We start from the raw sequence: 27,964 nt of genomic DNA on the forward strand, positions 1-27,964 counted from the left end.
GGCTCTGGAGGTGACAGCTCCAACTGCATCCCCTGTGGGATGCAGGATGAACTTCAAACCCCCTCAGCTTGGTCCCATCTCAGCCAGCTTTTGTACCAGAAATGGCTTCCTCACAGATTCCAGGTGTTTGAGGCTGTGTAGCCTTTAGCTGCTTCCCTCAGTAATCTTTCAATAATTAAATTAGAGCTGCTGGCCTGTCCTCTGATTTCTGGAGGTACTTGACCAGAGCCAGGTAAGGCTCCCTGGGGAGACAGACCCAGGTATTGCCCATGCTGCCCCCAGGACCCGAGTCCATCCATTTTCCCAGTCCCAGACTGATGCCAGAAGCAGAGCCACAGGCCTGGCTGCTCCTCCAGCTGAGCTCTGCTCCTCCCTGGGATGAGCCAATTGCTCCAGGTTAATTGTGGCAGCGTGTGCTTTGTTACCCTTTCAGCTCTTACACTGGGTTTAAATGGGAAGTGATCTGCAGGGGGATAGATTCCACTCCTCTAAATGCTAAGGTCAGTTAAAATCCTGTTTATCTGAATTCCTTTAATCTGAAATGCTGTCTTATCTGCATCTTGTTCTGCCTTTTTTCTTGTGTGGTGCTCTGGTTTTGCAGAGCTGCTGTGGTGATGGTATCTCAGCTCCCCACTGAGCTGGGGTACCCAGAGGCTTCTCTCAGTACCCAAAGCCAGAGTTTATTCACTGTATTTTAACATCCCAAAGATGTGTGGGGAAAATTAGCCTGGTGCTGTAGATATGAGATGGAGAACATAAAAGTGTGCATCCCATAGTTAATCATAAAAGAAGCCCATATAGATTTTCCTTAATTAATCAGGATGGCAAACACAGGTATGCAAATGATGCATGCTGCTGAGGAACAAACATCTTATTACCTTGGTGCTTTATACCTTCAGGCTTCATTCCTGGCTCATAAGAGCTGCCTCCCTCTTTGCTGTGGAAATCAAAATACATATTTCAGTGTCCTTTACAACCTCAGTAACCTTCCCACATTGCCAGAACACAGCCCCTGATGGTCCCTGCTCGTGTCCAGCTCCAGCACAGTGGCTGTGGGACTCTGGAGCTGCAGGATTCCCACCTGTGGGCTGGGAGGTGCTGCTGGGCACAGCCCAGGGCAGCTCCAAGGGACCAGGCTGCAGGGCTGGGAACATTTGCAGGCTGGCAGTGGCATCTGCACTGTCACTCAAACACAGAAACATGTTTCTTGCCTCCTGTGGACACATTAATTCAGGAAAACTGATAAGCCTGTTACTCAAGGGAAAGCCTTTTTGAATTTTAAAGGAGCACTGACCACTTTGACGGGGAGCTCTAAGGTATTTTTAACTTCACTTTCTCTAGTTCTTTGCAAGGAGGTGAAAAATCCTTGAAGGAAAAAACCCACCCTTTCCATAAAATGAATTTTGTTTGTACTAATATGATTTTCTTTCATTGCAGCTGTATCTAATTTATAATCTTAGGGCCAGATCCTGTCCTCAGCTGTACTGGGTTGAAGCCTAAATAATTCTCTTGTCATTAGTAGATCAACCTCATCTATGTGATGATAAAACTGGGAGCTGGTTTTCCATGCCTATTTAAAACCAGAAAAAATTCTAGGACTTATTTCATGCCCCTGCAGCTTTTTAGCTAAAGATCCAGAGAGGTTTAGAATTCACAATGTCATGGGTTGGCTTTTTTTCCATCAGATTGTTTTGTACCATTGGTTTGTAAGACAGAGCCTAAAATACCAGAATGGAGCAATAGTAAGTTCCTATTAAACATGCATTTTCTAGATGTCTAGTCCCATTATCTACATCGTATTTTGCATTTATCACTTCTGGCAGTCTTATCCCAGATTTTTAAATTAATAATTTATTTCTGTGATTATTCTGTATCCTTACATTAGCTTTAAATGGACAGGAAAACTAGAAATTTCTAGAGTCAGTCTAAAATGGTGCATTTTAGCCTCTCTCCTGGCCCCTGCCTTTCCAGTGTGAAAATCTTTTCCATATGAAAGGTGTGCTTACTCTCTGGATTCAACAAGTGCCCTTTAGTCTATGAATGTAAGATAAGCTTATTAGAAATTAGCTTTAATTTTTCATTGACTTAATTTCAAGTGAGTTGATAAGATTTTAATGTCAGGCTGTGCTTAAAAATTCTCTCTTTGACAGGAACCTTTAAGGATGGTTCCTGCTGATATAGGGCTAATTTTCAAAAATATTAATTCTGAAGTTATATCAAAGATTTCATTGATGTCCTGACATTAATTATGTCTGTGCCTTCCTTGGCAGGTATCTGGGGAGGTTCCTGATTTTCATCTGAGTAAGGTTTAGTTGTGTTTGTCCTGTGACAGATTTTGTATCTATTTCACCTTTGGTGAAATCTGTTGGATTTTTGCCATTCCTTCAGTGGGAGTTGGATCAGACCCTCAGACTATAATTAGCAGCTGCAGTAGGGCTACTGCTAAACTTCAGCATGTATGCAAATCATTGCAGTAATAATCTTATAAACAGAAGATACACAAGTTTGTTTATCTTTGTATTTATTTTTGGGTTTAATTTTGCTTAATAAAGGACAGCTTTTAAATTTCTGAGAGAAGATAGAGTTTGGATGGCATCCTGGGTGATGCTAATTTAATGGGCTTTAGCAACATGAGACTTGACGTTCGAGGTACCCAACCCTTTTCCATTTTCATGCAGAGACATTCTATATATAAGCCTGGCTGTGTGTACAATAGTCACCTATAAATAAATGTGGGCGAGAAGTGGGGAAAAATTATTTGTGCACATTTCAGCAGACTAAATCCTGGCTGTTGGCATGCTGGGTGTGAAAGGAGGAGAGGGAAGAGTGCTCAGCAAAGAGCCTGCAGGCTCAAATGAGGTGTGTGTGTATATTTATATATTTCTATAGTGGAGAGAGACTATTTACAGGAGCAGGTAGTGACAGGTCAGGGGGGAGTGGCTTCACACTGCCAGAGAGTAGGGTTGGATTGGATAGTAGAAAAAGTAGAAATTTTCTGTATGCTGCCTTCCCTGTGAGGGTGAGGCCCTGGCAGCTGTGGCTGCTCCTGGATCCCTGCAGTGTCCAAGGCTGGACAGGGCTTGGAGCAGCCTGGCACAGTGGAAGGTGTCCCTGCCATGCCAGGGGGTGGGAATGGGATGATCTTTAATGTCCCTTCCAGCCCAAACCATCCAGGATTCTATGATACATTATGTCATTAATGAAAGAGTTTGCGGTGAAAAGTGTTGGAACCATCTTCCTTCCCCTCCCACACCAAGGAGAAAGGGTGGAATTTCAACATCATTGACCACAAAAGGCTTTGGTTATGCCTCAGCTCTTGCTCAGCTGTTCTTCACTCATGGTTTAGTTCAGGAGCTTGAACATTTCCAGCAGGAAATTTCCAGCTTTTCCCAGTTACCAGTTCCTCCTGTTTGCCTGCTGATGGTCTGCTCAGATCTTCCCCAGCTTTCTCTTCCCTCCTAGCCTGAAGCTGTTCCCAACATTTGAGAAATAGGAAAGCTCTGCAGATGAAGCAGGGCTGTCTAGGGCTTGACTCCTTTTAGCCCCATTTTCTGCAGGTCTGCCCTGCCTGCCCAGGGGAATACCCTGCAGCAAAGGGAACCTAATCATCCTTTACTTTAGCAAACATTTTGACTTACCTCATTTCTTGTGAGGTAGGTCTCTTGCCTCAAAAGCTTTTATTGCATAAATTCCCTGGGTTGGGTGATTCATACCTAGAGATTTCTCTAGATAATTAAAACTAGGGGTAGGATTAGAGCTCCACAGAGGTGCATTAGGCTCTAAGTGTATTACTTGCAGAAAAACACTTACATTAATGGCTGCATAAATCGCCCCTGCACAGATGAGAGAAGGGACAATGTAGAATTTTTCACTGGCTTCAGGGAAGGGCTTATTCTTCATTATTTAGGACCAGATCATGGAGCTTTCATTTAGACTGATGGGCTGTTACATTACACTCAGGAGTTGCCCCTCTGAATCCACTGGTGAATGATGATCAGCAAGAGAAGGAAGGCTCCATGGCACCAACTGGGAAAAAAAAAATCAGTGAAAAAAAGCATTTGAGAACACCACAGAAGTTCATAGATAATGTGAGTGTGGCTGCTGCTCTCTGCTGAGTAGTTTCACTATATAAAAACAAAAATAGCTTATTTGCAGACTAGATGAGCAGCCATCAATTCTTAATGTTTCCATTTAATTTTATGAGAGATCCCTTTATGTTTTCTTCTATCTGCTGCCCTCCCCACACTGATTTTCTCATTCTTCAGCATTCTTAAATGCTGAGCTGTCAAGAATTGTGCTGTGGTGCTTCTGACTGGCTCTGAGTCAAATACTTCAGGGTTTGCCTCAGGTAGGAAAAAATACAGAGATGCAAAAAGTGATGGAAAAGCATCAAGAATTCTTTGTGAACTCTTGTTTGTGCTCTGTGATGGCCCCTCTGAGCAGCTGATCCACAGGTTGGACAGTTCTTCCTTGTGCTCTCAGTGAATTGTCTTTTACCTCTTAAGAGACTGAAGCAGCAGAAGAGTCCCTGTTTAGGAAAGCACATGGAGCTAACCTCAAATACAATTTAAATAGAATTTATAGGGACACCAGAGGTGTAACAGCAGTGACAGTATCAGGGAAAGACAAGAGGTTATGTTAAAGAAAACATGAATGTGTGATTATGGAAGTCATTATCAGAAATAAATGTACAAACCAGGAGGCCAAGGCAGGGTTCAGGGGGACCTGGGTGGCCTCTGGCTCTGCCCCTGGGCTGGGTGGGGGTGCTGCCAATGGGATCCCTGCAGGTGGGACAGAGACCAGAGGGAGGGTGTGCCCAGAGGTCAGAGCCACTGAGACACTCCCAGACCTGTTGCCAGTACCTTCAGCTCCCTGCTGGCCCCTGCCCACGCCTCCCACCCCAGGCAGCCCTGCAGCATCAGCTGGGGGTGTGTGCTGGGTGGGGTCCCCTGTCAGCAGGTACCAAACAGCTCTGGGGATCCTTCCTGCCAGAGCCACCAGCATTGCACATCAAAGCCAAGCGTGACTCACCAAACCTCAGGCCTCCACAGCATCGCCTGCATAAATCCTGTGCCTATTTTTACATAAAAAGCAGCTCTTTCCAAAGCTATTCAAATGCCAGAAATAAGAGATTATTATGACTTCATGTCATGTTGAAAGACAGGTGGAGGAGAGCACAATGTTTGTGTTGGATTCAAATGTCTGCTGAAATCATTCCTGTCATTCCTAATTGATGTTGCATCTGTCTTTAGATTGGGACTATTGAGGGGGAAAAAAAAGCTGAAGATCTTATTCAGAGAAATAATTACAGTTATGTGCTGGTAGATGTAAAATTAAAGTATGTGGGGGGGAGGGAACTACATCCTATAATTTATCAAATTCCTACATCCCTGAAAAATAATTAGATGCTGGGCACTGCTGCAGAGGCTGCTGTCAGGGGGATAGCAGTGGTCAAAACCAGGCCACTGGTTCTCATTTATTCCATCCATTTTTGCTCTTTTATTGTGTTTGGAGTATTAGTTTCCAACTATCCAGAGACACAGCAGAGAAACAATGGCAGCTTTATTAAGAGCCAGAGACGTAATCCCCAAGCACGAGTGCAATTGCAGAACCTGGAGAGGGAAAAAAGGGAGTTCTGCTTATGTCTGGCTTTCAGGAATTTTACCCTCCAAAGTCCTTCAGCATGATGTAGTTATGGGCAGCACTAAATCTGCATCACTTTGACAAACTTGAAGCCACTGAAGATTATTAACGGAAGCAGCCTGTGAAGGAGCTCTTCAATGGGTGCCTCACATCCCAGTTGTATGGCTTGGGGGGGTTTTCCTCTTCTTTTTCTTGCTCCTTTTCCTGATGCTTGTGTGGATGTTGGATTAATCCATCACAGTTGATTTGTAAATTTGAGTACAAGGATTGACTTCATCTGGTCAAGCTTGAAACTGCTCCATGTAAGACAGACACAGGTTTCCATCAACAGCTTCCCACTGCCAGAGGGCAGGGTTAGATGGGATATTGGGGAGGAATTGTTCCCTGTGAGGATGGGGAGGCCCTGGCACAGGTGCCCAGAGCAGCTGTGGCTGCCTCTGGATCCCTGGAAGTGCCCAAGGCCAGGCTGGACAGGGCTGGAGCAGCCTGGGACAGTGGAAGGTGTCCCTGCCATGGCAGGGGGTGGGACAGATGAGCTTTATGGTCCCTTCCAACCCAAACCATTCTGAGGTTCTGGGATTCTCTTCCTCCTCTACCTCTCTCCCTGCTGCTTTCTTTAATCAGGATTGTCTGCAGCTCCATGTTGGAAGATCCCTGCCCAACCAAATGGCCTCACCTCTGGGGAGCCTGGGCTGAGTTACCCCACATACTCCCCATGTCCCAGCCAGCAGCTGCTTGGACACCTGGTAGGAAATTGTCCTGGAGGGGCAGGAGTTTGGAGCAGCTGTCCTGTGAGGCTGTCCCTTGGAACAGTGCAGTTGTGACTGCTCTGGTGGGCTGAGTTGAGCCCAGTTTGTGTTTTCCACAGTAATTCAGGCCCTCAGGGCTGGTTATCCTCCCCATCATGTGTGCAAAGGAGGTCGGTGTGAGGAAAAGGGAGTGAAGGCACTCCTGGGACTGTCAGCTGAATGCCATGTACAGAGCAGTCCAGAGGGAATCCCACTGGAAAGCAGCCAGTGCTTGCAGGAATCCAATACCCCAAATCCCTGTTGGGCCATGGGGAGTTTGTGGCTGCTGTTTCACAGACTGAATTAAAGCCACAGTGGGCTCTGCTCTTACCTAGGCTCTGCCTTACTGCAAAAGTGCAGATCTTTTACCTATGTCCAGTGGGTAACTACAGTTTTATAAGTTTTGTGGATTTCATTTACAATTCACCCCCAGAACATTGTTTAAAAAGGTCTTGGAAGTGTAATTTTATACCAGTGTCTGCAATTGTGAACCACAGCCTCGGGCTGGCAGATAATTCCCTGGTATCCAGGCAATAGAGTTTATGTATAGAACTGCTTCCTGCAGCTTCAAGGACTTCTGATAGTTGTCTTTCTAATTTCTACACCATGCATGTGAAACCAGGACTTTGTTCATAAATTAGGAATCTGTGGTTGTAACGCAAGGTAGTACAGAGGTGTGTCAACTTCAGCACTTCTTGTAGTTCTGGAAATTGAAAACTAATTGCTTATCAGAAATGTTCATCAGCAAGTTCCTAAATAAATATTAAAGTTTTACATTACAGAATCTTGCTGCTTCACTGACTCTGACTGTAAAGTAGCTGGGAGGGATGGACTCCCCCTTCACACGCTGTCAGGTTAGGGAATTGTAAAATTAAGGTGCTTTTTCCAGCACCATTCCATAAGACTTGCATGTCCAGATGCAGTTTTAACTTCTCATTTATATTTGCAATTCAATGCGTGTCGGAGCCTTCAAAAATGAAGTCTTCCATGAGAATTAACTTGGAGTAATAAAAAGTAATAAAACCTGATTGCGGCACCACCTCGGTTGTCTTCTGGAAATGTACAAATAAAGAAGGGCTCTAATGGGTGCCAGTGGCTCCTGGAAGGTTTCCTTTTCCCCCTTTCCCTTTTGCTACAACAATCAGCTCCACGATGACTCATTGCCTTCGTTAGCAGAGGGAAGACATCCCTCATTACTCATTACCAAAGGAAGGGCCTTGCTGCTGCAGGAACAGCCCTGGCATTCAAATTCAGGTACCTTCCACAAGAAAAGAGTCACTGTCATTCTTCCCCAAACTTTGTCAAAAGAGACAAGAAATAATGCTGTTTAATTGTCCCCATTTATAAATAGAGCATCCACAATGACAGAATTGTAATTTTAATGCTGCAATCGGGAGGGAAAATGCACATTTTTCTGGTTTTGTGTCTGGATTTCAGTTCAGGGAACTCACACTGAGACTCAAAGCTATAAATGATCATATATATGTATTTATAAATAAAAAACACATTTATTTGTTTGTTTATTTATTTACAATTTATTTTCTGACTTTTCAATTACAGAGCACTGTGGATAAAGGACATAAATGCACACACAAAGCACTTGTTAAAGTAATCCAGGGATATATTTGATTTCAAAGGGAGCAGGGAAGACTTTAAAATAATTTCTTAAAATAATGATTTTTCTTGATTTTACTAATACAAATGTTCCTTGTCTCTTTTCACAGTCCCTTTTTTCAGATTTATTTACTTGGATAGGAAGGAATTGAGCTTGTATTAAGTTTTTACTGTTTTTTAATGTGGTTTTTATTAAGCTGTACAGAATGGTCCATGCCTCTTTATAAATAAAACTAAGATCATGTATTACTAGAAATCACATTTCAAACTGTGCTTTTGCCAGACTTGGTTAAGATTTTCTAGGAAGGGACATTATAATTGTATGATTAATCTCCAGAAAAGGGAAATTTTGGCTCTGCAGTATTTCTTACTGTGTTAACTTCAGAGATTTATAAAACCAACTTGAAACTGCACTGTAAGTGTATTTATAATGACTTTCAGCTGATTTAATAATGCTCAGAGTTTGGTGACTGTACAGATCACAGCTCCCCAAATGCAGTGCATTACCTCCAGCATCCAGATGAAGTTATCAGAGGGGGAGGAAATGGTTGGGATTGTGTTTCTGCAGAGAGCTGCACTAATCCAACCCCTGAGCTGCTTTGATCCCATTGTGCAGTGGGACACGGGCACGGGTGATCGAGAGCATCTCAGGTGAAGGATAGTAAAGAGCATCTCGGGCTGGGCATGGAGAAGAACATCTCAGGTCAGAGATAGTCAAGAACATCTGAGGTTGGGGTTGGAAGCCCAGCTGAGGTGTGTGGGTACCCCCCAGTCTCAGGGCTGGGCTCCCACTGGGGTCATGTTCTAAGAAAAATTTCCAAGCCAGTCTCTGATCCATTTCTGCTGGTTTAGATGCTCCTGCCAGTGCCACTCCCTGCAGCTGGCACTGCTCAGTGTCCCTCTTAGTTCATGATTCTGCAAACCCATCCAAGGAGCCCTTGATCATGCAAATAGCCCTGCTAATTGCAGATATTGGTACTGCTTTATTCCAGTGGAGTGAGAGCCTCTCAGACACAGTGTGCAGGATCAGCTCCTTCAATCACATTTATATGTGACAAGCCCCGGCACACGGTTGTTTTTAAAAGTCACCAGTTTAAACAAAGCCAGTTGAAACCATGCCAGAAGCTTTGTGTTAAGTTTCCTGGCTGTGTGCTCCTTTCAGTGTTTCCAAGCTTTGCTCTTCATAATAATAAATATCAAACAAGGACCCCGGGGAGCCCTGGGAGCTGGATTGGCAGGTCTCAGTCTCCATTTAACATGCAAATGCTCAGCCTGTGCTCACATATGGCCACTCGCTGGATCAGAACTCAGCTCATTCACACAGAACTGTTCTGGGAGTTCTGGGTAGATGTGGGGTGTGTGCACAAAACACCAGAGCACAGGGGTTTAAGCCAGGAAGGGAACAGAACACAAAATAGAGTTTAATTTACTTGTGTTGAAGAATCCAAATACTGAACATGTTTTTGCAAAATCCTGATTTTTCTTTTTATGGTTGTCCAATTCACAACAGGTAAGTAATCAGGCTTCAATCAACTGCCTATTTCCAGACCAGTTATTTGAGCTATTTTGTGACTTTAAAGCAATTCCTGACCTTCATCTCTTGGATGACATGCAGAGTTTCTTTAATGGTGCTGAGGACTGAACAGGCTCCCACCAACACCTACAGAATTCACCTCTCTGGCATTTTCTTAATTTTCACTTTATTAAGCAGATAAAAGAGGAGCTGTTTCCTTCCCAGATCCCTCTGGGGGACTGTGAGGCATCAGTCCAGCCGAGCATTTCTTTGATCAATGAGCAGAGTGAGAGTTGTGGGAAGCCTAACGTGTGGCTTTGTGTCCTTAGGCATCCACTGTGACAACATCTGCAGCCAGGGCCGCTGGGGACCCAACTGCTCCATCTCCTGCAGCTGTGAGAACGGGGGGTCCTGCTCCCCTGAGGATGGAACCTGTGACTGTGCACCGGGATACAGAGGGCCCTTGTGCCAGAGAAGTAAGATTTTCCATAGCTGGCAGAAGCAAGGCAGGTAGAAATGCTCCTTTATGACACCAGGCAGACAAATCCACAGTTTCTGAGCTGCTTTAGCTCATGACTTCCTGAGGGCAGAAGAGCCTGGAAAAGGCTCCTTCATCAAGAACTCTCCTGCACTGAGCTGTGCCTTGTTTCTTCTTCTGATCACACCTGAGGTCACAGGTGACCTGGAAGGAGGAGCAGCCCCCTTACAAACCAAAGCTGGCAGGACTCAGGTTTGCAGTGAAGTCAGACCTGTTAAACAGTCAGCTACCACCCATCAAATAATGACAAGTGGATGAGCATTGGCATCAAAATAATAAGGCAATGTTTTCTTGTATGCCAGAAAAAGAAACACAGCAGCCTAAAATAGCTCCTGTTTGATGCTCTGCTGCTACATATTAAAATGTACCAAGCAGATAAAAATCCTCTCATTTGCTTTATCTGGGAAGCTGCATTTGCCCCATAGGAACCCTAATTCACTGATCCAAACTACACCAACCATCTTCCCATGTAAACAAGAAGTGGATTTGTCTTTGTTTTCTGCTCAGCATTTCTTCTTCCTCCTCTTGCTGTGAGACATTTTGCATGCCCAGTTCATAGATCCCTTTTGATTTCACAAGTTACACTTGACACTAGAACACACTCATCTCTAAAAATAATTTGTAGCTGACAGTTTTTATTTAAAGCCATTATAACAATGACCTCTAGCACTGCTGTAGTTAATGGCCTATAAGCATTTCCATTATAAACCCAAATTTCCAGGTGCTTCAGCATATCTGTGTAGCTGTAAAACCTCTCTCCAAGGCTAAAATGTGGAGCTCAGAGCTTCAGGGAGATGAGGAAGAAAATGTTTTACAAATTTGAAACCTTAAGAGTGCAAAACTTCCAGAAGTTAATAGTTTCTGACCTTTCTGAGATGAAAAAAAACCAGCTTAGTTCTATCAGCTGTTGGCATGCAGGCTACAAGAGCAACCCTTGTGCCCAGTTTGCAAGCCCAGGAATCAGGCTGCTCCCTGAGGATGTTTACTAAGGATTTAATGGGGAGAACTTTTCCTCCCCACTGGGGTGACAGCAGAGGGGTCCTGTGGATGCTTCTGCTCCTTCCTCTGTGTGTATTTGGCCTGGGAATCCAGCTTGGAATCCAGCTCTTTTCTGAGATTCAGGCTCAAAAATACCTTGTGAGCAGACCTTGCTAAGCTTGTTCTCAAAATCATCCACATTTTTCTCTTAGAAATTCATTTAGAAACAGGGTTTAGGCTGTTTTATTACAAGGCAGAGCTGAGGATGATACTGAAGATGATACTCAGCCAACTTGTTCTGTCTGTGTAATCAGGATTACATGAGACACTGGGATGGTTTAGTGCTCTTAAGCCTGCAGAAATGTCTCCAGGAATGATCCAGGTTGTTTTACAGCTACTGCATCATCAACCAACCTGTCAGCTAAGCTCCAGCTGGAAATGTGCAGTGGGGTAAGAGCCTGACACCCTCTGAGAACATACAGTCCACAAGAAAATTCTCATTTGCTGGAAAAATAGAACAGACATGATTTAGTAACCACTGAGCCAGAACTATAGAACAGAAAATCACAGGAGTAAAAATAAAAACATATAAAGTTATTTTTACTGTCACTTACTGCAATTTAACATTTCTTTGTGTTATCTATTGCAGTGAATGTTTGGACAGTGGATGCTTTTTCACTCTACATGCTCTTAAAAGCAAAAATCTGCTTTTAGAAGAGATACTGAGCCATAATCCTGATTCTATACCTGATGTACAAAGTCTATAATAATTTCAATCCAGGTTTTAGGCAAAATAAGCACACAATTCATTACAAGTTTACTCAGCTATTGCTATGATTACTGATTCAAATCAGGTGATTTTGTATGGTGTTACATAATTACCATTATTGGCTTCTCTTCATCACTTGATGGCTGTTGCTCCTCCCATGAAATGTAGAAAATGACTGCCCCAGCTGAGCACAGGCATTGCACCAGATAGGTTTGGAAATCTGCTTTTGGTATAGTGGTTTTGACATAAAATATTGTTTTCTAATACACCTTCTCTGATTTCTTGACTCAATTTCCATTTCCTTCAGAGTTTCTGTTTTTGTACATGTATGCCAGTGTTTCTTTTCCTATCTATCCTAAAATCTTTGGAATGTGTGTTATTAACCATATCTGCTGTGGGGTCTCAAACATCTTAAACTTCTGTTTTGTCAGTGTTCAGGTTTTTTTGAGTAGAGGGACTCAAATGAGTGTCCTGAGAGAGAGAGGCTGCTGAGAACTCTGCTGTGGTATTAAACAGCCAAGGACTTCCATGAGGAAGGAAGGTGGGAATGTTTGAACACAGGAGCAGTTTTACCAGAGCCTGCACTTTATTAGACATGGAACAATCCAACAGGCCTCATCATTTCAGCTGTCCACAAAATTGTGCTTGATGAATTCAGAAATATTGGTTTGGGATTAAGACAGAGAATTCTCAAGTTCTGAGTGACGAGAAAACGCTGAAACACCTGTGACAGTCTGGTTTGTTCTATTTTCAGTTTGCCCCCCCGGGTTTTACGGGCACCACTGCAGCCAGCCGTGTCCCCAGTGCGTGCACAGCAATGGTCCCTGCCACCACGTGTCCGGGCTGTGTGACTGCCTGCCGGGCTTCTCGGGGCCCCTCTGCAACCAAGGTACCGCCTCCCCTCCGGGCAGCCGCTCTGAGCGAGCCCCGTCCCCTGCTCCCGCCCTTCGCGCTTCTCTCTGCAGTTTAGATCCCGAGAAGATCTTTCCTTCAGAGGGAAAATGCAAACAGGTACTCAGTCACCCTCCTGGAAATACGATGTGCTCCTGGTTTCATAAATAATCCAGCTCTGCCACACTGGATTGAAGTGCCTGTGGAATGAGACACCTGCTGTAAATACATCAGCATCCAATGGCTTCATTTTTCTTGCTGCTCAGCCTGTCCTCACCTGAATGTTGAGAGCACCTTCCTGTGATCTTTGCAGCAGGACAGGGAGGTTCTGGTTAAGGTACAGGCCGGCTCAGGTGAACAATCCCAAACACCCAGTTGTGCACCAAACCTCATTGACACTGTGCAGGACCTGGCTGGGAATGGCTAAAACCATGGACACAAGGAAAGTTTGCAGTGAGGCAGAGAAGTGAGTTCATTTTCACAAGTGAAGAGGAACTTCAGCTCCCCCAAGCACCCATCACCTTTCTGTACCTTTCAAAGTTCCACATTTAACTCCTGCTGTCCTTTTCTTCCTAAAAGTACCCTCAAAATCCCTCAGCCTTCTGCACTCTCAGTTGCTGCATACTGCAGTGGTTATTTTCTACACAGATATTTAAAAGAAGTGATTTGTAGTGGCCACTGCCCCTGCCAGAACAGAATGACACTTTCAATGACCTGCTTTTCAGTAAGGTGGGATTGCAGGCAGCAGTTACCCAAAATCATTAAACATAGATTAAATATAACCATGTTTTTTTTTTCCTGTGCTGTATAGTCAACTAAACATTACACCAATTAATTTATTAAAATGAACGTTTTTCAGTGCATTTGTCCATTTTATGTGAAAAGTTAGCCAGATTTCAAAGCATAAGCAGGTCTAATTATCCTCTTAAGAAAACTATTTTATTTTTGCTCAGATGTTCAGCACTTCTGGTTTTACTTTGAAATGTTGATCTATCTAGCAAATTAATCTTAAAATATTCATGTCCTAATTAAAATCAATTTGTGTTGCAGTTTGTCATAATGAGTTAACATGTAACTTTATTTTGTAGAAAGAAAAATGCTAATTAATTTTCCATTAGAAAAACGTGAAATGAAGATTTCACTTTGGAATTTTCATTTCCTTGTGCCATTGGCAGCAGGAACGTTCTTCCACCAGCAGTATGTGCATGTGAAGAGCTGTGTAACCCCCAAAACTGCACAGGTTTACTCAGTTGTGCCAAGGATTCCGAGCTGCAAACAACTAAACAGCTGTTTTGTGAATATCTTTCACAATCCCAGAGTGAGATGGGTTGATAATAACTTGTTATCACTGCTAGAACACACCTGACATCCCACAGGGACTTTGGGAGTCCCACTTCAGAGCTTTCTGAGCTAATTAACATCCCAATCTGTGTTGTACAGTCAGGCTGCTGCTGAAGAAAGCAGCATGAGGTCTTGTTTTACAGCTCTCTAAAAATGATTGAGACATTTAGAAAGTGCTTGGATTTGGATCTCACATCTTCACAAGTCTCTCTGTCAGTCCACAACCAGGTTGTTTAAATTAGGGAGATCCATTTTGTCATCCCTCTGTGCTGCCATTCTAGAGGGCATCATCCCATTTCCCAGAGACAAGGGGAGCTCCCGTGGAGGGAACCCCTCTGCCAGCTCTGCCTGTGTGCACCAAAGTGTGACCTGGTCCCTTTGCCAGCAGCTCTGTTTGGATCACAGTTCTTGCCCTGATCCACCAGTAATCCATGGTGCAGAACAAATCAGCTCCTCTTCAAAGGAAGGCCTTTGAGGATTCCATTTTTTGTACATACAAACCCCAGTCTTCATCGAGGTGCTGTTGCCTATCTCCATCTCAAAGATGCCATAAAACAGTGCCTGGAGCTGCTTCTTGCAGAGCACTGGAAGGGAATATTGGTGTGGCCTGTCCAGGAGCCTGGGCTGAGAGATCAGTTCAATTTTTGCTGTCTGTGATAGAAGGGTTCTGCTTTCCTTCTCTCTTTGTGTATTCTTTCCATCCTGGCTGTGTATTGTGTTTAGTTTTATCTCTTTTCACTTAGGAACAGTTCTGTTTAGCACACAGTGTGAAAGCCAAACCCAACTTTATCCACTCCTACAGATAAGTCCATAGTCTATAGAAACACAAGCAGAAAACAATACTCTGCTCTTGTAAGAGCAGAGGATGGCATATTATATAAAAGCCAATGAATCACAGCTCAGGATTTCAATCTGTGGCTGATTCACAGTCAGGATAGATTGAGGTCACCTGCAGGGACTACTTTTGAGAAAGTGAGAGAGGCTGAAGTGGTGGAACAGCTGCATAATTCAGGGAAGTGCCTTAATCACTTTTTTGACATCACTATTATTTACCAGGATCCAAGTCCAGTTCCATTTGTTACCCTCTTTGCAAAGATGGACTATATGTTTTATCTTGTTTTGAAAATACATCTGTTTTTGTCAGGGAACACAGCCAATAAGAGCCCAGAAATGAAACATTTCATTTGTTACTGAGCAGAGCCTTCCATCAACTTTAACGTTAAAGATTTCCAATAATTTGGTGGGAGGTTGAAGATCTACATGTCTATTAGTTTCCTGTCACTGTGCTTAGGATGTGAGAGGATGACTCTGGAAAAAAATTGAGTTTCTTTTCTTCCAGCTTCACTTAGGTGGACACACAGGGGGAGGTGCTGATTTTGTTGGGATGCAGCACATTTGTTAAATAGCTCCCAGTCAAACAGATATATAACATACATAAATATAAATATAGATAAAATCCTTGGAAACCAGATCAGTCCCAGCCACTCACTTGTAGCTGCTCCTCACTGAATTCTCCTAAGGTTTTCTTGTTCTTTTCCTCTCCTGATGATCCCTCTTCTCTGTTTTGTCTCTCCTCTTGTAATCCTTCCATACTGCCCTTCAATAATTGCAATCTTCTGACTATATTAGCTTAATTTTCCAGCAGAAAAATGGATTTTAATATGACTTTTTCCTATTGTTTTTACTCCTGGGATGCAAGCAAAATGGGCTCAAATACTTTTCCTGCTTTCCAGAGGAATTTTGCTTCATCAAAGAAAAACTATTGTAATTAATTTTATCTCTAATTGCTAAATGTTGAGTCCTGTGATTTCCTGCCATTCCCTTTGAAGAGGCTGCAGTAAAGTGCCTTGTGTTTGCAGTGTGTCCCAGTGGGAAGTTTGGGAAGGACTGTGCTGAGGTGTGTCAGTGCACCGAGAACGGGACCTGCAACCCCATCGACGGCTCCTGCCAGTGCTTCCCGGGCTGGATCGGCATGGACTGCTCCCAGAGTAAGGGACATTCCCCTCCTCTGCCTCCAGATAGCCATTCCTGCCTTGGTTTGCTGCTTTCTGAAAGTTAAAGTCAGAGTCTGGGGAAATCCCTGTTGTATTACAGCCAGTGCCTTACTCTCTTTAAAGCAGATTTCTATTAATTAATCTAACTTAGCTTTGGATTGAATTGGTTCCTGCATTTGGAGTTTGCAGAAGCCCTGACTGGCTTTTATTCCAGGAAAGGGAGGTCACAAGCTCTTATCAGAAAAGAAAGCTCCATGCTCCCTTTTAATTTCTAGCTGGATTCCTTTTTATTTATTTTTTTTGTAATAATTTTCTTTCAGCTATTACATTTAGACATTATTAACCAGTAAATGTTTTCATGTACCAAATCCCTCGAATTGAGAAATTAGGTAGCTGAAATATTTCTATTAAATGTAATTTAATTGTAAAAGTCAATGTGGCCTTGTAGGGATGAAGGATTTCTTTCTGAAAATTGCCCAGGTAGAAGATTGGCATTTGCTGATCCCAAAGTGTCATTTCCTGAGAGCATCCCTTAATTGAAGCTAGATCACAGAGGGAGGCAATATCCGATCATTCAGAAATGTTACTTCATATTCAGGATACAACTAGCATATTAGACAGCATTCCAGAGGAAAATATATTAAACTCCAAGTGATAAAGCAGGAATCGGATAAAAACAGACGGCTGTAATTTTGCTTTTATTGTGTGTCTTCCACAGGCAGAATATTGCTGTCACTCAAAAACAGCAGGAAAAAAAAGGGAAAAAAGACAGAAAGCTGTACATATTCCTCATTATATTTAGCCATCTAATTGGGAAATGTCTGTTAGTGTCTGTTAACCTTGAAAAAAGGTGTTTTTCCTTACAGAGCAAGGCAGGCCAGGTCAGCAGGAGCAGTTCAGCAGGCAGCACCTGCCTGTGGGCACTCTGGGTTCTGGATGAGCAGAGGGGGACGTGGCTCTTTGCTCAGTTACTCCTTGCACACAAAGGGAGCCTCTCCCAAGGTGGCCCTGTCCCACTCCAGGCTCCCTGGGCACCTGGGCTCCCCTCCCAGGCTATTTCTGGCCCTGTGTTAACCTGGAATGACCTGGACTTGGAGCTGCTCAGGAGATAATTTTAGCTCCAACTCCAGAGCCAGTTCTGGATTCACTAACAGCTCCTGCAGCTCTGCCTTAGAACAGCATTGGAAAAGTATTTCTGGTTGCTTATAGCACAAACACTTCAGGCCAAATCCTGCTCAGCTTTACATTGTGTGAGTCCAGTGACCTTTTGTGTGATTTACATCATGGCAGAGTTTTTTTGGCCATTCATTCTGGCTTTAGAGGTGTCTGTCAAATGCCAGAAACTTCCATTTATCATCCATGGAGCCATTGGCATCCATGGAAATAGGCCTGGTGTCTGTACTTTCAGGTTTCCTGGGAACTGTGCCTTATTAATTCATGTCTTTAGCAGGAAGCAATGGAAAGTGCTTTTTAAAGCAAAAATATAGTTGTTATATTGAAGGCCTATCATAATTTTGGATCTTTTAGGCTGGCACTAATAACAGTAACTTACTGCATTCATTTTTGGAGGGAGGCTTACAATAACTTTTTTTAATGTATTAATATTGTACTTGTTGAAATATAAAATGGACCCAGAGATTTTAATTTAATATTAGCCCCCCAACAACAATAGCAATCTGAATTTGTGGATGTGAATTCATACTGGAAGAGGTTTTCTTTACATTTTTTTCATGATTGGAGTAGCACTCTGTTCTTCAAATGAATGTGGTAATTTTAGTGGTTGATTGCATAGCAAAGTAAACCTGAATAGCTGGGCTTTATTATGCAAGAATTCCAGCATGTCAAAAAGAAAATTAAATTACCTCCATATCCTGCAACCCTGCCTAAATTGTCCTCACAGATAATGCCAGTGAGGCATGGAGAGTGCCACAGCACAGACTGGGGTCATGTTGAGGGTCACTGGTCACAGCAAGGACCTGATCCTGCCTCCTGCCCCACACAGAGGATCATGGAGTCACAGGATCCTGGAATGGTTTGGGTTGGAAGGGACCTTGAAGCCCATTCCATTCCACCCCTGCCATGGGCAGGGACACCTTTCCCTATTCCAGGTTGCTCCAAGCCCCAGTGTCCAACCTGGCCTTGGACACTTCCAGGGATCCAGGGGCAGCCACAGCTTCTCTGAGCACCCTGTGCCAGGGCCTGCCCACCCTCACAGGGAGCAATTCCACCCAAATAACCCATCTATCCCTGTTCCCTGTGTCCTGTCCCTCCATCCCTTGTCCCAGGTCCTCTCCAGCTCTCCTGGAGCCCCTTTAGGCCCTGGAAGGGGCTCTGAGCTCTCCCTGGAGCCTTCTCTTCTCCAAACTGAACATTCCCATCTCCTCCAGCCTGGCTCCAGAGCAGAGGGGCTCCAGCCTTTGCAGCATCTCTGTGACCTCCTCTGGACTTGCTCCAGCAGCTCCAAATCCTTCTGCTGTTTTTCCCCAGGGCTGGAGGAAGCTCTGCAGGTGGGGTCTCACCTGAACAGGGCAGAAGGGCAGAATCCTCTCCATCAACCTGCTGCCAAAATCCCTGTGCCAGGGAGAGGTTACAGGGTGGCAGCAGGGTTTGGAGAGCAACTGATGGCTTGGAAGGACCAGCCACTGTCCAGGGAGCACTGGTCACTGCCCAGGGAGCACTGGTCACTGTCCAGGGAGCACTGGCCACTGCCCAGGGAGCACTGGTCACTGCCCAGGGAGCACTGGTCACTGCCCAGGGAGCACTGGCCACTGCCCAGGAGTCACTGCCAAGTTCAGCAGTGTGAGGTTCTGCCTTTGCTGATGTCTCACAGGTTCTCCCTTTATTGTTGCTCCTCCACAGCACTAACACAGGATCATTGCTTTCTTTTTTGTCAGCTGACAAATGTTTTTTATTTTCATAGCTTGTCCCACTGGGTTTTGGGGCCCTGATTGCTTTCATTCATGCAACTGCCACAACGGAGCACAGTGCAGCCCCTACGATGGAGAATGTAGATGCACCCATGGCTGGACGGGGCTCTACTGCACTCAGCGTAAGCCTTTCAGAGACAGGGAATCTGTCAAAGTATGTGCTGCTACCTCGTGTCTCTTCCAAGTATTGCAGTTTTCCCTGGAAAACCACATGCTCCTTCCTCCTGATAACCTCACATCACCCCTAAGAAAATAGTCCTGAAGCTTTCCAAGGTTTTTTTATGCCTTTGGCGCTCGATAAAGGAGGGGAAAATCATTTAGATTATTGATTCATTGTTAGAATTTGCACAGTCAGTGTCCCTGCTTGTTAATGCCCCAGTATTTATGGTCTGATTTAGGAAAATGGTAGAGATTTCTCACCCTAGTGCCAAATTACCGGTATGAAAGAGGAGATCCAATTCTGGTGAGCCTTTTAAGAAGGTTCTTTCACTTGCAAATAATTGATTGATCCCTGGTCTTGCAGAGTTTCTGTTTAGCATCTTCTTTCACTTCTTGAAAATGTAGTTTGTATAGATGGGTCAAGTTTTCATTCTTCTGAAACACTTAAGAGGCAATTCTGTAAAGATGAGAAACATTACTTCAAGAAAATTGTCTGTCACAGTATCTCTGCATTTAGACCATCAAATAAATGTCATTAAATATACAGAGGCTGAAAATCCATTGATTTATACGCCCACATACTTTGTGCTGATAACACATCTGAGTTTGACTTCCAGCTTATTTCTTACTCTTTCCTTGTCCTGCTTGCTGAAAGGTTGCCCAGCTGCTTTTTATGGGAAGAACTGTGCCAACGTGTGCCAGTGCCAGAACGGGGCCGACTGTGACCACATCACCGGGCAGTGCACGTGCAGGACGGGCTTCACAGGCAAACAGTGTGAGCAGAGTAAGTGCCAGCCTCCTCAGTGCCCTCCTTCTCCAGAGAGGGGCTGTGCTTCACAATTCTTGCACAAACTGGCTCTTAAATGAGGTGTTGATGTCAGCAGGACAATGACCTCAAGCACCTGATATAGTCCATAGGGAAGAGAGGGCAGCTCTGGAAAACTGGACAGTCTGAGCATAAAGAAATTCACTGAATCCCTGCAAATTGGGCCTTTCATTGCCAGGCTAAAGTTAGGTGAGGGAAAGTAAATCACTGCACTTAGTGTTGACTGGCTGGGGCCTTCCCAAAAAACTCGTACCTGGTAATACACACCCAGCCCTAAATCTGCCTCAGGCCTTGTGAATGCTGCTGAGAGCAGCAGCCCCAGGTTTCCCAGTGCATAAAGACAGAAGGGTTAAAAGGAACAGGTCCCTTCTGCTCTCTGCCTTCCAAAGAATACTGGGGATATGGGCCTTTCCCACAGAAGTTATGATGTAGACATGGACCAAAGAAAGATTCATCTTTACAGTGAAAGCAGATCAAGGGAAGCAAGGTTGCTTGCCATTTTGGGAAGGGTCTGTGTTTAGCTTGAGCAGTGAGTGTTTCCCAATGAACCTCAATTCCCTTGCAAGGGATCTGGAATGTCTTCCTGGAATTGTTATCCATGTCCCACTGGAATATTTAGCAGGCTGTGCCAAATGGCTTCTTAGAAGAACACAGAATGAGGGTCCTGGGAAGAGGATGTGCTCTGTGTGTGTGTTCAGTGCAGTAATTCACAAGGAAATTTTCACCCACTTACTGGGGTTCTAAACCCAGGTGACATCCACCTCATCTTCCCAAGGCATTAATTCCTCACTTTTTTTAGCAGTAAGGTAATTCAGTAACATTCCTGACATATTTGCAAGGGAAGGCTTTTTAACTGTAGCTTGCTACGTGGATCTTTATGGATGTATTTGTGCATGTAACTTAATTCATAAATATGTTTTTGCACACACTTGCATTCAGCAAAGTGATATCTCAGGGCCAAATTTGTGTGCTCTTGGGGGATTGCACATGGCACCACTGTAACTCTGTAAGTGGCCAGCTTGGTGGAATTTGGGGATGCTCTTCACTGCAGCCACAATCAAAATAGGAAACTAAAGAATCCCACAAAGAACTGCACAATAGCAGATTTTATACAAGGAGCTGCTTTATGATTTGATCCCTGTACAATGCCTGAGGCTTTCTTTTCTATCCAAACTACAAATGTATTTATTTACTTGTTTTTCTACTGTTTAATCTAAAAGAATCTCTTCATTAAGGCTCCTTCCTTCTCCAAATCCTGCTGAATGGGCAGTCACACTGCATTGCAGATGAAATGCTTAATTGCAGGCATCATTTCTGTGGTGCAGTCCCAAAATTTAGGCCTTATTCATTTTAAGTAGGCTGCAGGCTAATAAAAGAAAGAGCATTAATTGTAATAATTTTATTTTTTTCTTTGTTTGAGTACCAACAGATTAAATATACAATTCTAATACACACTGCAAATCAATAAACAGATACTGGCTATGGTTCTGTACTTAATATTAAATTTTGGCTACCAGAAGCTACTTTGAGGCTGACACTGGGGAGGTGTTGTCATGCAATGAAAAACCTTTGCAGTGACACACAAGGAGTCACATCTTGAACAATATATTCCACAGGATCATAGCAAGGGTGCATGTTCTCAGTAATGCAGCTTCTCCATGGAAGTAAGTGACAGACATTGTTTCTTTCAATTTATTCTTGAACAGTGCTTCCAGAAGGACAGTAAGCTGCCTACAGATTTATTGTAATAGCCCATCATGGTAATTGCATGAATAAATTTCTCAGCTGGACATTCAGTCTTTGATAGAAACACAAAGACAGCATAGAAATTCCTTCTGGATTAGGAACCCTGACACTGAAGCAGAGCAAATCAAACCATTCAGATGCTCAGTTCTGAAATTCCACCTGCAATGTTCTATTCCTATTCTATTCTGTCCTATTCTGTTTCCTACTCATCCCTACCAGTTCCCATCCTGGCACTGGCAGGGATGAGTAGGAAAGTATGTGAGGTTTGTTTGGTAAAGGCTGTAGGGTTCATAGAAAGGTTCATTAAATCTTTTCTTTGCAACTCCCTCCTGAAAAAATAAAACAGGTAAGTTTTTAAGGTTAAGTTAAGGTGAAGAATGCTGAGCTCTGTTGTCTGCAGCTTCTGAGCTCAATCTCTGTTAAACCCTGAACATTTGTAATATACATCAAGTCTTCTAAAGCCTTTGTGCCTATCATTGATTTCATTCTATGAATTTTCCAGAAAGTTACAGTTTAATAAGTAACAAACTGCACATAGAATGCATTTATCTCCTGCTTTAGACTAATAATAATTTCATATTAGGGTGTTACCCTAGAGATCCTAAAACCAGGGAGACTTCTCTACCAGATTTCCCTTGGCAAGTGTTGTGCCCATTCCCAAAACCAGAAGAATTCTTTCCAATGTTTTTCTTTGGCTCCCCAGAGTGCTCTCCAGGAACATTTGGTTATGGTTGCAAACAATTGTGTGAGTGCATGAACAATGCAACGTGTGACCACGTCACAGGCACTTGCTACTGCAGCCCAGGCTTCAAAGGAATCCGATGTGATCAAGGTACAGTGGAATTTTCTCTGTAAAATCCCTGTCTCCCTCTCTCTCTCCCCCTCTCCAATGATGTAGTTAAAAAAACACAGTGTTTCAAAAATGAAATGAAATGCACGATTCAATTTACAGTGTGTTATGAATTACTTTTAACAGCGGCTCTTATGATGGAAGAATTAAACCCCTATACTAAAATTAGCCCTGCTCTTGGATCAGAGAGGCACTCAGTGGGAGCAATCATTGGAATTATTATTCTCCTTCTAATTATTATGGTCTTGCTGGCACTCTTTGTGTGGTATCGACGGAAACAGAAGGAGAAGGGCCATGACATGCCAAGTGTATCTTACACTCCAGCCATGAGGATGACTAATACAGATTACTCACTTTCTGGTAAGGGTCTTTTTATGTTAATCAAATCCAGACTCATATTCCTGTCTGTTGGGGAAATACAAGTTTCTGTGATGTGTAACATGTGTTACTGAGCCTCAAAAATAATGACACTTCCATTCTTCCTCAGAATGCCGTGATCTTTAAACACATAAATGGGACAGGAAAGTAAATATCAAACTGATTTAAGCTGTTTTCTGTGTGGAAGTTGATATGGGATATACCTAAGCAGGAAATATGCTGCATGGAATTTTGAGTCATGTGCATTCCTGTTGCAGTGCAGAGATGTTTCCCTTTGTGAAACCTTGGGAAGCCTTTATTGGTTTGAAGAATGGGATTGTCTGGGTCAGTCATAAGGTTTTGGTTTTGTCTGTGCTGCAGTTTGTGATTTGAGGTGTCTGGTTGTTGTCACTCTCTGCTGTGTGCAGACCAGGTCCTTGCCACATAGGCAGCTGGTGGGAATCATCTTCCAGGAGCTGAGGAAAGCAGGAGAGAGGAAGAGGAAGGCTCTTCAGGATCAAAGCATTCTTCCTTCATTCTATCCTCTGCTCCTGCTGTGGAGAACAGCTTTTCTTGACAGATTGTCTAAATTTTGGAGGATGTGATCTCCTTTTCAATGCTGTCATTCTTACTCATTCCTCTCTGGCCAATACCAGGGATGATGCCAGGCAGGAGATGGCTTTACTTCCTTCTGGTTTCTCCACTGTCTCAGTGGGGATCTTCTCAGGGTTTACTGCCCTCTGACTTGTTCTCTTCCTTTTAAATGGCTGAAACTCCAAGTCCAGGTAAATACAATGCCCTGGGGCGGGCAGAGATTGGCCAGCAGCTCTGCTTCCCCAGGCCTGCAGTGCCTTTTTCTTTCTGCTTTTTACTCTAAATGTACGAGGCCTTTTGGCTTCTCTGCTGTCTCAGGGTGGCACAGCTGGAAGCTTTTTATGGACTTCCCTGCCAAAGATTGCCTGGAAGGAGCCTCTCCCATTAAGCCAATGATAGTGATGTCTGGCTGCTGTAATACCTGGAACTCAGTCATGGAGCTTCTCATGGCACAGTGACTTCAGTCCTCGTGCCAGGGACGTTTGCCTGCCATGGTGTGTCCCACATCACGGGCTCTCTGCTGAACACCATGGACTAGTTTTATATCTAGAACACTCAGTAGAGCATTCCTTCTTCTGATATCTACAAATGGGGGGAGAAATTATCATGGAGCTCCTTTCATTCCTTCTTATTTTTGAATTTTAGCTTTGCTGGCTCTTGCTTAAGCTGCCCATCCTAAATAGCTGAGGGATCACATCCCTCATCTGCACTGAACCTGGGCTCTCTTTTGGTCCTTGGACTGGGAGTTTAGCTCTGGCCCTTGTGGCATTGCTGCTCTGTGTCAGGTCAGTTTGTAAAAACCCTGAATACCAGATCCTCAAACTCAGACAGCACCAGGTCAGGGGGGTTTCATGGGCTTCTCTAGAAAGGAATTGGATAATGGTTCTTTCCTGTTCCACTCAGTCAGTGATGGGGATGCAGAGACTGGGCCTTTTCTTTCCTCTTACTTTCTTTGTGCAGTCCTTCTAGCAATAGAAATTGGATCACTCAGGAGGCTGCAGCAGAGTGGGGTCAGGCATCTCTTTCTGGAGGTCACAAGGACAGTTTTCTTTCTCCTTCCCCTTGGAAAATTCTGCCATCTGAGCTTGCAGAGGAAGATTAAGAAGATAGAAACACACTGCTCCATCTTCAGCTCATTATAAATTGCCTGCAGGTACCAGCATTGTTTCAAGTTTTGGGTTTTGCCCTTTTTAGAAGGGCATTTAAAAATTCTAGACAAGAGCTTCTGAAAACTCCCTGCCAAATCCTGATTGTCCTCCAGTACATTCTCCTGCTGAGACTTTCAGTAACTGCCCCAAGTTTGGCCTTACCAATGCTGCTTCTCTTCCATGGAGCAGAGGGGCAGGAAAAGGTGCTGATGTGCACCTCCCTCAGCAGAAAGAGGAGAGGTGGATACGAGACAAGCTCACAGAAAAGGAATATGTGGCTGGCAAGAGAACACGTGTGTGTCTGAGGGCAGGTGTGTTACAGAGGATGCTGAAGGACACCAGTGATGCCTCAGGTTTTAGATTTTATATTTTTCACATTCTGTGCTGCTTTAGTCTGTACTTCTGAGCTTCACATCAGGGCATGGTGAGCTCTGTGCACAGAGCAGGGACACAAAACAATTCCTGCTCCAGCTGGGCACCAAGGACAAATGACCCAAACCTCAGCCCCAAGAGCACAAACCCCGTGGGCTGGAGAGAGAAAAACAAGCAGGGTGGGACTGCAGGGGCTAAAGCTGGGATGGGACAATGAACTGCAAGGTGCAAATGGAGCAGAACTGATCCCAGGGACAGAGCCCGTGCCCGGCCGTGCATTTTGGGGCCATTTGGGTTCATCTTGGGTGCAGGCCTGGCTGGGCTCTGGTGCTGCCCAAGGTGGATCCATGGAGGAGATGCTTGGAATGAATCCCTGCTTTATTCTGGAGCTCTGCCCAGCCTCTGCTCCAGCGCAGCCTTCCCAAGGCATCAGCAGCAATATTGCACAGAGGGAACAGGGATTCCAGCCTTCACCTGCAGGTTTGTTTGTGGATTAAAGGCAGAATACCATGGAGATGTGCTTGTCCAATGGATATAATCCCATGTAAACCCATGTACTTTGGCAAGAATTTCACCTGGATGGCTGCAGCATCCAGCCCTCTGTGGGCTGTAACATTATGGCTCTCCTGAATCACCAGTTGTTCTTGTGCCTGTTTACTCTTATTTGGGTGATGGTGGTGCTGTTTCTGAATAGAGTCACATACACAGATCCCTAGCTCCTGCAGGCAGCAATTTCCTCCAGCACATTTATTTCTGGAGGATGTTTTTGTTCTTTAGGTCATCAGCTCCTGTGAGGCTGATAATCCATGCATATGTTTGAGAGAGATTATGAGGAAAGGGAAGGGAACCCCCTGAGCAGCCCTTGGACTCTTTTGCATTTGTGGATGAAGGATGTGGCAGCAGAACACACACTTTTCCCAGCAGCCAGAGGAGAAGAAAACCACCTGTTCTGGCAGGGCTTATCCACAGCACATGGATCCAAGAGCAAATTTTCCCAAATAAGCCTAAAATCAAAATGGTGCTCCCCAGCCCGAGAATGCCCTACATCCAAAAAAGATTTTGAAGTGCAGGTTGTTTAGTTCAAGGAGATGGGGCCAGAAGGGAAAACTGTGTGGCAGTGCTGGAGAACAGCAGAGATTCCTTCGTGGGACTTTCACAAAGACTTGGCCATGGGCTGAACTGATGTTTGAGGTCTTGTCAAGGTCTTAGCAAACTTTCTGATAGGGGTGAATCCTCTGCTGAGAGCCAAGAGCTAAGCAAAGCTTAACACAAATAAAGCATCATGGATCCTGAAGCCTAGACAAGAGACTTCCAGAAATGATCTGCAGATGATGGGTGGTGGGAGGTGGCAGAGTGAACCCTCCTGTTTGGAGCCTTCAGCCGTCTCCCTGACACTGTGTGGGCAGAGAAGACCCACACAAAGAGAAGGAAGCAGCTCCATTTAGCAGTTGAGAAGTCTGGGTTTGTATTTACTGCAGAGTGCTCACTTATTCCCTTTTTTGAGGCTGGGCTGGTGCCCAGTTTCCACAATACTGTCCTGCAGAATGGGGACTGATGCTCTCTGTGCACCCCAGATTCCAGGCTCAGAGCAGGAGCTCAGTCTAATTCCCTTTAGGCATTTAAGTCTTTCCTTACTGTTCAGACCAGAATAAAATTCTCACCTTTGGGAATAGAGAGATTTTTTGTGGGTTGGGTTTTTTGGGTTTTTTTTTGTTTTTTTGGGTTTTTTTGGTTTTTTGTTGTTGTTGTTGGTTGTTTTTAAACAGGGATAGCATTAGATTTGTATTTGATGTATTTCCAGCCAGCAGTTACAAGAGCTTCATGAATAAATGTGTAGAAAATGGACTGTGCTATCAAGGTAAATCAGCCTGGGTGGCTACTTAAGTATCAACCAGAGGGAACTGTGTAGCAGGAGTAATTCTGAGTTCAGGCTGCTGCGTGCAAGGGGGGGAAGAAAAGGATTTTGGGGGATGTGTACAAGCTCAGAATCATTAATTCAACACTGTGCTAAGTAGTAGAGCACTCTGGTAGAGGTTTATTGCAGCTCATTTTGGGTGCAGAGAACAAGCTCCAGCCAGCTTAGAACTCACCTTGTCTCAGGTGGCTCCCGGTGACATCGGTGGGGACCTCAAACCCCACTGCAGAGCCACAGGGTCCTGCTCTTCCTTCAGCTGCTCCTGGCCCACAGCCAGTGGGTAAGGGAAGGGAGAGGGCAGAGGTGACTCCACCAACACTCTCAGAGCACAGAGACACAGATCCAAGTGTCCTGTTTAACTGGAACCATGAGCTGTGGGGAGGGAGGAGGGGCCCTTGAGCCAAGGCCCCTGAGCAGGCTCAAGGCTGTTTGGTGGGGGGCACACACTGACATGAGGGGTGGGTTCCAGCCCCAGTTCCCACTGGCAGACCCAAGAGAGATGTGTTTCCTGTTGGTTTGATGGTGAAGGTCACAGAGTTGTAGCTGGGGGAGATGGCAGAGCCCTGGCAGCCTGGCTGACAGATGTTCAATGCAAAGGCTTCAGCTCTGGAATCACATCCTGATCTGAGATCATTTGTCAGCAGCAACTCTGCAAAACAGCTGGGACTCAAAGGCTCTGCACTTACCACAAAACAGAGCTGACCTCGAAAATCTCATTGCATGTTTCAGCAGAAAAGCAGTGCTTGGTCAGAGCTGCACATGCAGGAGCAGCTTCCCCTGAGCCCTGAGCCACAGCCCTTATGTAAGAGACACCCTGCAGATAAACCCACTTCTTGGAAACAGGATATTCTGCAGTAAATTAGGCTCAATCTAGATCTCCACAAGATGTCAGCAAAGCAAAGTGCATGTTCAGAGTGAGGCGGATGCAGAGGGCAAGGAGAGGAGGTGATGGTGGCTGGGGACCCCAGGTCCCTGTCCTTCCTCACCCACGGCTGCCAGGC

At 44.5% G+C, this 27,964-nt stretch overlaps 1 protein-coding gene across 6 annotated transcripts in view; it reads left to right on the plus strand.

Annotated features, from left to right (window-relative positions):
• Positions 1-27,964, plus strand: part of MEGF11 (multiple EGF like domains 11) — a 254,494-nt gene that overhangs the window by 205,862 nt on the left and 20,668 nt on the right. For all 6 annotated transcript variants that reach the window (XM_071441164.1, XM_071441163.1, XM_071441165.1 and 3 more), the window contains 7 exons: positions 9,888-10,034; positions 12,598-12,732; positions 15,935-16,063; positions 18,990-19,118; positions 19,811-19,939; positions 22,431-22,559; positions 22,704-22,937. In XM_071441164.1, the coding sequence (XP_071297265.1) occupies positions 9,888-10,034; positions 12,598-12,732; positions 15,935-16,063; positions 18,990-19,118; positions 19,811-19,939; positions 22,431-22,559; positions 22,704-22,937 (1,032 nt within the window). The remainder of the gene's footprint in view (positions 1-9,887; positions 10,035-12,597; positions 12,733-15,934; positions 16,064-18,989; positions 19,119-19,810; positions 19,940-22,430; positions 22,560-22,703; positions 22,938-27,964) is intronic.

The sequence above is a fragment of the Agelaius tricolor genome, unplaced genomic scaffold (assembly GCF_023055355.1).
Source record: "Agelaius tricolor isolate 1412-34295 unplaced genomic scaffold, bAgeTri1.0.p SCAF_16, whole genome shotgun sequence".
NCBI classification, from domain to species: Eukaryota; Metazoa; Chordata; class Aves; order Passeriformes; family Icteridae; genus Agelaius; species Agelaius tricolor.